This window comes from Borostomias antarcticus, assembly GCF_949987555.1.
Source record: "Borostomias antarcticus genome assembly, chromosome: 7".
Taxonomy (NCBI): domain Eukaryota; kingdom Metazoa; phylum Chordata; class Actinopteri; order Stomiiformes; family Stomiidae; genus Borostomias; species Borostomias antarcticus.
The window spans coordinates 3,284,932-3,297,661 of record NC_140240.1 but is presented as its reverse complement, the minus strand read 5'-3'; the positions used below and the strand labels follow the sequence as shown (position 1 = coordinate 3,297,661).

Here is a 12,730-nt window from a genome sequence, read left to right as displayed (position 1 = left end):
AGGCCCGGTCACGACGATATGAGTAGGAGCTTTTTAAAGACAGCGTTGATGCTGTGGACACTTAGGGGGGGAAGACCGCTCGGCTCTCCTCAGACCACAAAAAAACAAACATGGCCGCTTTCTGCTGACATCACGCTGCGCGCGTGAAAGGGGGCGGAGAGCGTGGGGGGGCGGCGCGATTCATCGTTCACCCCGCCGCTTCCCGGTGTACGCTTGTGAACCGCCAGCATCGGCGAGCTATTTACACACACGACGCATAAATAAACAAGCTCTGTCCGTTCAGCCCGGCCGCCAGCGCGCGAACAATGGAGCTGCTCCGCTCGTACCCCGGGGACAGCAAACAGCTGGGGGGGGGGGCGCAAATAGCCTGCTCACTTCCACCAATAGAATGTTCCGGGACTTAGAGCCCCTCCCCCCCCCCACCAACCCCACCCGCCTAAAAAAAGAAAAAAAAAATCCATGTGGTCAAGACTTCCCAATCACCCCCGCCCCCCTCATTTGCATACAAAGAATCGGTGATTATTATACCCCCCCCCCCCCCTCTCTCCCACTCCCGCCCCCTTAACCCCTCCCCCGCCCTCCTTCCAAACATGCTAATCCCCCCCCCCCCCGGTTGCCTAGGTAACTATTATGGGACGCCCAAGCCGCCCAGCCAGCCCCCCAGTGGGAAAGTGATTGGCGGTGATGCCCTGGAGGACAGCCTGCCCGGCTCCCAGCACTCCACGCCCCGACGAAGCAAGTCCTACAATGACATGCAGAATGCCGGAATAGTGCCTGTCGACCTGGGGGAGGACGAGGACATCCCTGAGATGAACAGTAGCTTCACAGGTAAGAGAGAGGAGAGAGGGAGGGAGGGAGGGAGGGAGAGAGACAGAGGGAGAGAGGGAGGGAGGGAGAGTAGGGTCCATCTGGAGGGGGAGAGTGGGTGGAAGTTAAGAGAGGCATGGACACTGAGGGAGAGAGAGAGAGTGGAGGATCAGAGAGGGAGAGAGGAGGGTCAGAGAGGGAGAGAGGAGGGAGAGAGGAGGGTCAGAGAGGGAGAGAGGAGGGTCAGAGAGGGAGAGAGAGAGAGTGGCGGGTCAGAGAGGGAGAGAGGAGGGTCAGGAGGGAGAGAGGAGGGAGAGAGGGTCAGAGAGGGAGAGAGGAGGGTCAGAGAGGGAGAGAGGAGGGTCAGGAGGGAGAGAGGAGGGAGAGAGGGTCAGAGAGGGAGAGAGGAGGGTCAGGAGGGAGAGAGGAGGGAGAGAGGGTCAGAGAGGGAGAGAGGAGGGTCAGGAGGGAGAGAGGAGGGTCAGGAGGGAGAGAGGAGGGTCAGAGAGGGAGAGAGGAGGGAGAGAAATAAGGAGGAGGGAGAGAGGGAGCGAGGGGGGAGGGAGGGACGGACAAGCAAGGACAAGTGAAAATGAGAGAGAGAGAGAGAGAGATCTTGGCTGTGAGGAAGGGGAGACAGGATACAAAATGGTCCTTTGTCTGTGCTGGACAGAGGCTTGCTGCGTCCACATCCGCCTGTGTGTGTGCACGCGCGCGTGTGTGTATGCGCACGTGTGTGTGTGTGTGTGTGTGCGTGCGTGTGTGTGCGCGCGTGTGTGTGCGCACGTGCATGTGTGTCTGAGTGTAATAACAGTGCCACCTGGCTGCCAGCAGAGTGGATAGGAGGCGGATCTGAGACTTTGACACCAGCACGTGACGCCGAGGACGAGTCCGTCCCCTCTGTGGGACGCGCGGTTCGAGAGCGAGAGGCTCCTCAGCGTCCCTCTCTAGATGCTGGCTGCTTGTGCACATCTCCCAGGGGAGTCACATGGTCCTGTTTTGACCACTAGATGGTTCCTGGTACCGTAGCTCCGCCCCTGGGCGTTACCCTGCGGTACCTTTTGAGATTTGGCTGCCTTGTCAGTTCTGAGGGGTTAGGGTTGTGTTGGGCTTAAGGTTAGGTTTGTCTCGGGTTCAGTTGGATGATTTAGCCAACGGTTTGATTTGATTGGCTCAGTCGGTAGCGGTGAGTTTGTTGTATTTCTGACCGTGTCTTTTTAGCGTTTGTGTGGCTGTTACAGCTGGGACCAACTGCTGTTTGTTCCAGTCAGTGTGTGTGTTTGTTTGTTGTGTGTGTGTGTGTGTGTGTGTGTGTGTGTGTGTGTGTGTGTGTGTGTGTGTATGTGTGTGAGAGAGTGTGAATCAGGTCTGATGGCCACTCAGAGGACAGGAAGCGAGGGGGAGGGGCACTAGGAGCACTGTGTGTGTGTGGGTGTGTGTGTGCGTGTGTGCGTGTGTGTGCGCGCGTGCTTGCATGAGCAGAGACCCCCTCCGTCGTACTGCGGTTCTGAATCGTGACCACGGCGGTCCTGTCCTGAACCTGCCGGTGCCGTGTGAAGGTTCCAGAGCCCCGGTCGCATGCTGGAGAACCGGGATCCCGGACCGGCAGAACCACCAAGGATCTCTACAAGCCGAGCAGAGCTGCTCTCTGAACTCCACTTGTCGGTGGAAGACGAATAGTTTTCCTTAGAGACTGTATGCGTTTGTTCTGTGTTTAACCTTTAACCCCCACCTCTCCCCCCCCTCTCCCCTGTTACAGGAGACTCCAGCGAACCCGACGAGCACCCCTCCTTGCGGCCCTACGCCCCGCGCGAGAACGCCCCTTCCTACGGCGTGACCAGCACCACGGCGTCGACCACGGACAGCAACCAGCAGACGCACGCACTCCCCAGCCACCCCCCCGCCGAGGACCCCCTGGGACCTCTGCCCGACAACTGGGAGATGGCCTACACCGAGAGCGGAGAGGGCTACTTCATAGAGTACGTGCCTTTTTACACCCTAGATATGTGCCTTTTTACACCCTAGATATGTGCCTTTTACACCCTAGATATGTGCCTTTTTACACCCTAGATACGTGCCTTTTTACACCCTAGATATGTGCCTTTTTACACCCTAGATATGTGCCTTTTACACCCTAGATATGTGCCTTTTTACACCCTAGATACGTGCCTTTTTACACCCTAGATATGTGCCTTTTACACCCTAGATATGTGCCTTTTTACACCCTAGATATGTGCCTTTTACACCCTAGATATGTGCCTTTTACACCCTAGATATGTGCCTTTTACACCCTAGATATGTGCCTTTTACACCCTAGATATGTGCCTTTTACACCCTAGATATGTGCCTTTTACACCCTAGATATATGCCTTTTTACACCCTAGTTATGTGCCTTTTACACCCTAGATATGTGCCTTTTACACCCTAGATATGTGCCTTTTACACCCTAGATATGTGCCTTTTACACCCTAGATATGTGCCTTTTACACCCCAGATATGTGCCTTTTACGCCCTAGATATGTGCCTTTTTACACCCTAGATATGTGCCTTTTACACCCCAGACATGTACCTTTTACACCCTCAATATGTGCCTTTTACACCCTAGATATGTACCTTTTACACCCTAGATATGTGCCTTTTACACCCCAGATATGTGCCTTTTACACCCTAGATATGTGCCTTTTAAACCCCAGATATGTGCCTTTTACACCCTAGATATGTGCCTTTTTACACCCCAGAAATACATTCACCTGTGCGCCCAAACCCTTTCTCTACCTTCTAGAGTGTGTGTAGGCTATTACAGTATGTCCCTAATCCACTCTCTACTTCATGGAGCATGGAAATGCCTTTACTGTGTACATAAACTACTCTACTTTATAGAGCATGGGATGCCTTTACTGTGTACATAAACTACTCTACTTTATAGAGCATGGGATGCCTTTACTACAGTACAGTATGCACATAAACTACTCTACTTTATAGAGCCTGGAAATGCCTTTACATAAACTACTCTCTTCTTTATAGAGCATGGAAATGCCTTTACTATTTATGTACATAAACTACTTTCTACTTTCTAGATTATGTACCCCAGATTCAGAATAAGTTTTACTGCAGTATGTACTGTACCTACTGTAACCCACTCTCTGTTTCAGAGTGTGCACCCTGTCAACACCCGAATGAAATTGTGAATTTTCAATCATTTTCAATTTTCAATCAATCATCAAGTTGTGAATGAAATTCAAGTCTCACAAGTGTTCTGTTTTCCCACTTGACTGTTGTTCTAACTTTGTAGTTCGTTCTCATAGATCAGTCTGTTAAAACTACAAATTCTTCCTGTGTGACATCACTTCCCTGTCCTCTTCATCCTGAAACTATGTCACTTCCTTTTTCACGTTATAACCTATCTACCTCGTCCCCATCTGACTCACTCGAGCCCGGATTCACTTCCTGTGGTCGAGTCCGACTTGCAATGTCACACAGGAAGAATTTGTAGTTTTAACAGAGTGATCTATGAGAACGAACTACAAAGTTAGAACAACAGTCAAGTAGGAAAACAGAAAAACTATTTTTGGAGTGAACACATGGGTGATGACTTGAAATTACATTAACAATTTGAATTTCATTCACATAGTCCTGCCCTCATCTAGCATGTAGTCTTTGGATCATCTCATTGTGTTCAGTTTCATTGTCTGATCAGAGGAGAGGCGCAGCGAGGATGTTTTTAAGACCGTGTTTTTTTATCGCTTCCTTTTAATCGTGTGTCCCCGCGTGTCTGTTTCCAGCCACAACACAAAGACCACATCCTGGATAGACCCCCGGTGCCTGGACAAGTCTCAGAAACCCCTCGAAGAATGCGACGACGATGGTACGGTCTGTGCGTGCGTGCGCGTCTCCACGTGTGTCTGTCCGCCTCCGCTACGACGTGCACTGTGTGTTTAACTGTGTCGGTGATCGATGAGGTGCTCCGGTAACCCGACTGTAACATGTTTACAATAGCCGGGCGCATTCCCGTGCGCCGCCTGTAGATGGCAGCGTTGACCCGCGGCAGCAGAGGGAGATGACACAGTATTATTCTGCTCTCCTGTGCTGCTGCTCGTCTGAGCGAGGCGCCCCGAGTCGGAGCGGCTGACTGGATTATTCGCATCATCTAGCATAAATAAATGATGCCCCCTTGTCCTACAGAGGGATGCTCGCCTGCCCACGCAGCAGCAGCAACAGAAAGCTGTTGATAAGATTCTACTTTTCCATCCGCCTCGCCCATCCCCGACACACACAAGGGTCCTTAAACTGATGAGATTCGATGTGTCCAGTGAGCTCGCCCATCTCCAGTTATTGCCAGAGGACATGTAGGATGGAGATATGATGAATGTTCCAGAAGGATTTGGGGTTTTACTAATTTACTAATAAATTCTACATTCATATTAACTAGGAGTTGGGTTAACCTGACCTCACTCCCCTCAATGTTCAGGGTTATAATTGATGTCTCTTGTCACTGTGACGGGACTCGGGAGTAATTCGTTTTTGAGTAATGCACCTATTGATCGGTGTAAACATTGTTTTTACATGGCCTTAGTTTGTAGGAAACAGTGCCACCTGGTGGCTATTCGAGGTACCGCGCCTCATATCTGGAACGTGCTGAATCTCCTCTGAAGATGAAGCCGGGATATTTCTTATAATTAACGATGGGTTCAGTACAGGATGTTTTAATTGTCTTATCCACGGTTATAAAAAAACAAAACAATCTGGCGCCGTGGCTTGAAACTGACCCCCATAGCTTCTCTCTCCCTCCCCCTTCCCTGCGTCCTCCTGCTGCTGGCTTTGACCCGGAGAAGAAGGGGTCCACACAGAGGAGCTGGACAATGAGCTAGGTAGGCCTGTCTCTCCTCCTCACATCCATCCATCCACCATCCTCTGGCCAACCACGCTCACGTCATCTGCATGCCCGGCGCCGTGCCTCGCTACGCTGCCCCTCCGACAGTGTGGACATGGCTCAGCACAAGATGGCTCAATCTGAGGACATGAACTCATAAACATGAGCACAGCGGGCCGAGGGTTTATTCTAATGAGACTGTGTGTTTCTGCTTATGTGATTCGCTCTTTGACTTCAGGAGTGGTTTAGTAAATGTAGGGGCTGGTAGCTAGCACTAACGGGGTTAAAACTCTCTCTCTCACACACACACACACACACACACACACACACACGTGCACGTGCACTCACACATGGCAGCCAATTATGCGGCTACGATCAAAGATGAGGTTAATAATGATGTAGCTGACAAGGCTTTTCTAGTGAGCCTCTGCAGCCCAATAATTACTGACCGGTCAATCATAGAGGCTGATTGGCCAACCACAGAGACTGATCATTACTGACTGGCCAATCACAGAGAGTGGTAATTACTGACTGGCCAATCACAGAGGCCAATCATTGCTGCCTGGCCAATCACAAAGAGCCGATCGTTACTGACTGGCCAACCACAGAGACTGATCATTACTGACTGGCCAATCACAGAGAGTGGTAATTACTGACTGGCCAATCACAGAGGCCGATCATTACTGCCTGGCCAATCACAAAGAACCGATCGTTACTGACTGGCCAACGGTCACCAACCAGGTCGCTATTTTAAATACAAATGTGTTCTTAACAGCTTTCCTGGTTGAATAGAGGTAAAAAAAAAAGAAACGCTCCATGCACGCCAAAATTGAATGGAGGTGAATGGCCGGCTGTGTTTGGGTGCCTCGTGGACCTGCCCCTTGGTTCGGATCCGCTCCAAAGTTGAATGGCTTCTAAGTTGGGCCATGCTACTGTACACCCTTCCACCAAGTTTGGTGAAAATCAGTCCAGTATTATTTGTGTAATCCTGTTAACAAGACTAACAAACAAACAAACAAACACACGCCACTGAAGACATTACCTCTCGCCCTGCGGTGTCGCTGGGGTGGAGGTAAAAAAATGAGACCACCAGGCTTCACTGCACTGATGAAGATTCACTACTATTTTCCGATCTGATAGGCTTAATCAGAAATAAAACGATCAACTCATTTGTATATTTTGGATAAATGTATTAAAACGGTGAGGCGTAGCAGAGTGAGCTGTTCTCAGATCTGCAGTTAGCCTCAGAGACAGGCTGCGTCAACAGCAGAGACGCAGCCCTTGTTCCTATGACGGCTCCGATTGGAGGAACACAGTCAATAACTATCGATTGTAGAAATCCAATACATGGACGACGTGCACTCCATCTGCGATGCTGACCCTGTGTGCTCGAGAACAACATGTCCTTAACGAATCAGAGCGCTAGTGAGTCATACTGGAGCGAGGACAGGAGACATGTGACATCCAACCCAGCGTCACGCACACACAGTGACCACTCATCGACTGCTACTGAGCTACAGGACTCCTGTGCTGCGCTGCCCTCGTCATTTGAAACATCAGTGCCGAGGTTTAGTGGAGTTGAGAATTTATTGGTACCATTTCCTCTCGCATACCAACCCCCACTCCCCCTCCTCCTCCCCTTCCCCTGGCGTGCGGTCGTGATTGGTCAAAGCCAGCGCTCGTACCTGCAGTCTCGTTATCTTGTTATGTTTGAAATGTCAGCTGTCTCCTTGGCCGCGGAGCCCAGGCAACCTGTGTACACACACACACACGCACACACACACACACCTCTCTGACTATTGTCCGGCCAGCCGGTCTGGGTCAGCTGAAGGTCTGGGCAGCTCTTAACTCCCCGCGCAATTTCTAACAACTCCCTTCCTCCTCTCCCCTCCTCTTTCTCTCATTCTCTCCTTCTCTCCTCTCCTTCTCTCCTTCTCTCCTCTCCTACAGAACTGCCGACAGGCTGGGAGAAGATAGAGGATCCAGTCTATGGGGTCTACTATGTTGAGTGAGTGAATACACGCCAACACACACACACACACACACACACACACACACACACACACCCCTCACATCTAGCCTGTACCGTCTTAGAAACAGCATGCATTAGCACCATTGAAGCATGCCAAACGCTCTACATGTGAGTCGTGCTGTTTTGACTCTGACCATTTTCGGAAAATATAGGCCATTTATTTGCGTCATTATCATCCGGGAGGATGTTGCGCGTCTCTTCTTGTGGGAGCCTCTTGAGGTCTCTGCATGAATATGAATACATTCATATTATGTTTTGAAGTTGTTCAAAGGAATACCTTCGAGGCGTGCTGCTTTGGGTCTACGAGATGTTTTCAATGTGTATATTATTCACTTTTATTCATATGTTTAGCGTCCCCGGCGTGTTGCTAGGCTGTTTGAAGTGTTGTCTGAGCGGTTGGGCTGGGTTGTTGCTCCGGTAACGGCGGTAGGCTGTAGTTGAGCAGTTGGGGCTGCCAGTCGTCACCCGGGTTGCCCTCTGGGTTCGAGACGCACTCACTCCCAAGGGGCCGGTGTGGCCGTGGTGCACAGCTAATTCACCTCCGCTTATGACCGTCTCTCCCTGCTTCTTCTCCCCTCGCTCACTCTCCCTCTCTCTCTCTCCCCCTCTCTCTCTCTCTCTCTCTCTCCCTCTCTCTCTTTCTTTCTCTCTCCCTCTCTCTCTCTCTCTCCCCCCCCTCTCTCTCTCCCCCTCTCTCTCTCTCTCTATCTCTCTCCCCCTCTCCCCCCCTCTCTCTCTCTCTCTCTCTCTCCCTCCCTCTCCCCTTTTCTATCCTTTGTACCGTCTTTCCCTCTCCCTATATTTTCTCTCTCTCTCTCTCTCTCTCTCTCTCTCTCTCTCTCTTTCCCTCTCTCTCTCTCTCTCTTTGTTTTTCACTGACTCCATTGCTTGGTTTAACTTCCCGCCAAACCCTCCTATTTCTCATTCCGCCCGCACCATCCTCCTCCTCCTCCTCTTCCTCCCCCCCAGTCACATCAACAGGAAGACCCAGTACGAGAACCCCGTTGTGGAGGCCAAGCGCAGGAAGCAGCAGGAGCAGCACCTGCAGCCACCAGAAGGTGAGCGCTACATCCGAGGTTCGTCTTCAGCCCACCACGGGCGTCACTTCCTTTCTTTATCTCCATGTCTGCCCGTCTGCCTGTCTGTCTGTCGGTCGGTCGCGCTGTCTGTCTGTGTCGTCTGTCTTCCTGCCTGTCTCCCTGTCCGTCTGTGCCGTCTCCCTGTCTGTCTCCCTGTCTGTCTCTCTGTCTGTCTGTCTGTCTGCCTGTCTGTGCCCCTATCTCTGTCTACTTGTCTGCCTCTGTCTCCCTGTCTGTCTGTCTCCCTGTTTGTCTGTCTGTCTGCCTGTCTGTGCCCCTATCTCTGCCTGCCTGCCTGTCTGTCTCTCTCCCTGTTTGTCTGTATCTGTCTGCCTGTCTGTGCCCCTATCTCTGCCTGCCTGCCTGCCTGCCTGTCTGTCTGTGCCGTCTGTCTGCCTGCCTGTCTGTGTGTGTGTGTATGTCCTTTACTCCTACTGCTTTGCTTTATGATTTGCTCCTGAAATACCATAAAGGCATAATTATGATTTTTGTTTTAATGGCTTCAATGGCCTTTTTTTTCAGTTCATTTTGCAATCCTTTTCCGTGTCGTTTGAATGGATTATTACCGTACAATTATATGCTCTAACTTGAAAGATTTCTCCAAGGGGATGGAGTCAGTTGACGACCTGGGATCAGTCTCGATCAGTAAAGCGCTCCTTATCACAGTGAACATGTTGCTGATACGGTGAAATGTGCAGGTGTTTGAGCTAATCAGCTCACTACAGGGTACTCGGGAGTGTTCAGCGTGTTAGTCCCTTTACACCTTGTCTTTATCTGCAATGGGCTGCAGGTGTTCATTCTGAATGCAGGTCACACCACAACAAGGGACTAGTTCTGCCGACTCAGCTCAACGTACCTGCTCAACCCCCCCCCCACCCCCCCTCCCTCCCCGAATAGATCTGTGCAGACTTTTTTACCCCATTGATTTTTCATCTCGATGTGCAGAATATTAATAGAGATTGCCGCTTTGATGGGTGTCGTTTTGATTAGTCTCTGACGGCAGCCATTTTGGATCGGGCTGTTTTGCGTTTCATGGCCACCCACGGTGGTGTGTGTGTGGGGGGCGGGGGGGTGGCTGGGTGCTAAACAGAGACCATAGACAGGAAGTGTGCCCCTTGCTGTTCCAGAGTGGATAGAGGACTCCGCCTTGGCAGGGGCCCCCTTGGCCAGCTATGCCACCACCCACCAGGAGACGTACCGGGACCCCCAGACCGGACCCCCGCTGCCTCCGTCCCTCGCACCCAAACGTGAGTCTGATCTGAACGAACACTGGCTTCAGCTCATTCGCTTCGTTGTTTCTCGGTCAGAACTTCAGAAGAAAAGTGCTCATGCTAGTCAACACCATTCAACAGCCAAAAGTTTATAGTAGGTCTGCCTAATCCTCAGACCCACAGAAGTTACACACCAACGCACACTGGTCATTTTCTCACGGTTCCTCCACACATTCTTTTGTTTCTCTTCTGGCTCTGTTCTCTGGTCTTAAAAGCATTATCTTATGTCTGGTGGGAGAACTAGCGTCTCACCAATACTAATGCAATCACCTGCCTCTTCTGCTACGGAAAATACAATACCTAGACACCCACCCACACACGCGCACGCGCACACACAACCCTCTGGAACTAGTCAAACAGAGAGAGAGAGAGAGAGAGAGAGAGAGAAAGAGGAGAGAGGGAGAGGGGAGAGAGGAGAGAGATAGGGGAGAGAGAGAGAGAAGAGAGAAAGAGGAGAGAGTGAGGGGGGAGAGAGGAGAGAGAGAGAAGAGAGAAAGAGGAAAGAGGGAGGGGGGAGAGAGGAGAGAGAGAGAGAGAGAAGAGAGAAAGAGGAGAGAGGGAGGGGGGAGAGAGCGAAGAGAGAGAGAGAGATTTCGGGAGTTGAATTCAGATGACAGACTCTAGTTTGGCATGCATCTGCCCTGAGCTTGCTTCTGACACCTGATCAGACGCTTGTTACCGGCGCAGAGAGATTAGAGTTGTCAGAGTGACAGAGCAACGTTAAGCACTGTGTTCAGGGCCGTCTTCAGAGCCGTGTTCAGCACTTGCGTCCAGGGCTGTGTAATCTGATTTAATTCAATCGGATTGAAGATTTCGGAGCATCTGTTTACATGGGAGGTGATCTAATACGTTGCAGTGTTTACATGCACCAATGCATGTAATTACCTCTGCCCCAGGGGCAAAGCACCGCAGGGCGGAAGGTAATGTTTTCGCCCCCGTCTGTCTGTCTTTCATTGGATTGAATGGGCCGCCATCTTTGCGTGCCTCATCCACTTCTTATAATACATCCATGGTCCAGCCATGATCAGTTATGCTCGCGTCAACAGGCTGGTGTCTATTTACTTGTTCAGCTCAATCTGGAAGGTAGAACGCTAGAGCCCGCCTACCATCATTTTTCCATCCGGAGGATGGAAGATGAGGCTGAAGCAGTGTTATTATTTAAATCAGCAATATTTAAATTTCGCATTGCGCCTGACGAGACTATGGCTGCAGTGTAGAGAGCGACAAACAAGCTGCTAAAGCTATTGCTGATTATGGTGTTTTATGCGCACAATACCACTTAGTGCGTTGTTATCAACTTGTTTGCTAACAAAGGCTAGAGCTACTAGTTAGCTGTTGATAACGAGATCAGCTGTTGCAACTGGAACGCTGACCTCGGGAGTGACCTTTGCCACTTCCCACTCGCACCTCCCGAGACAAATGGAATGCACCATAACGTTATATTTCTCATTCGTGTGGATAGTTGAAGCGATGCATTCTGTAGGCTACCTCAATAGAGTCCGCTAAATGACCATGTTTAATGCTTTATGTATACTATCTGTTAGTGTGAAGTGTGATGATTTCTGTACAGCCAAGATCGTACCCAGCATGGGCAAGTGAGCGTAAAGGCAATACTGCCAAGCAACACAGCGACACCTGTTATATAGACTAGTGTCTCAACTTGCATTTAAACGATAATGTAAACTTCAAGCATTCAAAGTAAACTGCAGACACTTTCAGGTGGATGAAAATAAAGTGAGCACATTAAAATGATTGACTTCATAGAAAACTATATCTCGCCTATAGACTATAGATTTAACATATCATTGGCTGTATAACTCCCATCTCAAATGTACATCTTGTAAACTACTGTCTGCAGACTATGAACCAGCCCACTCCTCCCTCCACTACTGCTCTGCTTGGCTGTTAATGAATGTGAATGGGAAGTCTTCACAAAACTAGCAACGTTTTGGAATTTGGAGAGGAAAGATGTCAAGCAGAAAGAGGAAACTACAGGTGGTGCTACAGTAACCAATTCAAAAAGCCAGTAGGAGAGCACAGCACATGAGAGGTGGGGGTGGGAGGTGGGAGGAAAGGTAGAGGGGGGGGGGGGGGGGGGGGCAGAGGTCTGCTCCTCTAGTTAGAAAAGCTGTACGTTTGACATCCGCACGCAGGCAAGAGCGATTGAGTTACTATGGTTACGGAAACTCAAGTCAAAACTTTACTAACGGGTATCTATCGTCTGTTTGTTATTGTGGAGCTCTTAATGAAGCAACATGAAGCTTGATAACAACAGACGTTTTGTGGTCGTTATTCCTGATTTTCCTGCCGCCTAGGCTTCCAATAATATTCAGTTCTGCGTTTGGTTTAAAAACAAATTCTCCGCCGTGGTCCGGTTCTGCTTGGAAGCAATTTACCCACAATAGAATGTTCCGTTTGACAAAGAGCACGCACAGAAAGAACGCAGCCAGAGAGTAATCCGTTTTACGTCGTTTAAAATCGTTTACATGATACTTGATCGGTTTATGAAGAGGTTTAGACTACCCTTCTGCAACCCATTGAAATTTCAATCGGTTTGGGCCTTTATATTCGGATTGTGGGGTTTATATGGAGCGTTTTTATTTGGTTTGGGCTTTTAAACCTGTTATAATTGGGTTATTTGGCTCCATGTAAACGTGCCTATTGCATACAG

At 50.1% G+C, this 12,730-nt stretch overlaps 1 protein-coding gene across 1 annotated transcript in view; it reads left to right on the top strand.

The window, feature by feature from the left end:
• Positions 1-12,730, top strand: part of magi1b (membrane associated guanylate kinase, WW and PDZ domain containing 1b) — a 107,100-nt gene that overhangs the window by 66,802 nt on the left and 27,568 nt on the right. The window contains exons 4-10 of the mRNA XM_084441309.1: positions 622-828; positions 2,567-2,786; positions 4,590-4,672; positions 5,640-5,675; positions 7,628-7,685; positions 8,679-8,767; positions 9,916-10,035. Of these exons, the coding sequence (XP_084297435.1) occupies positions 622-828; positions 2,567-2,786; positions 4,590-4,672; positions 5,640-5,675; positions 7,628-7,685; positions 8,679-8,767; positions 9,916-10,035 (813 nt within the window). The remainder of the gene's footprint in view (positions 1-621; positions 829-2,566; positions 2,787-4,589; positions 4,673-5,639; positions 5,676-7,627; positions 7,686-8,678; positions 8,768-9,915; positions 10,036-12,730) is intronic.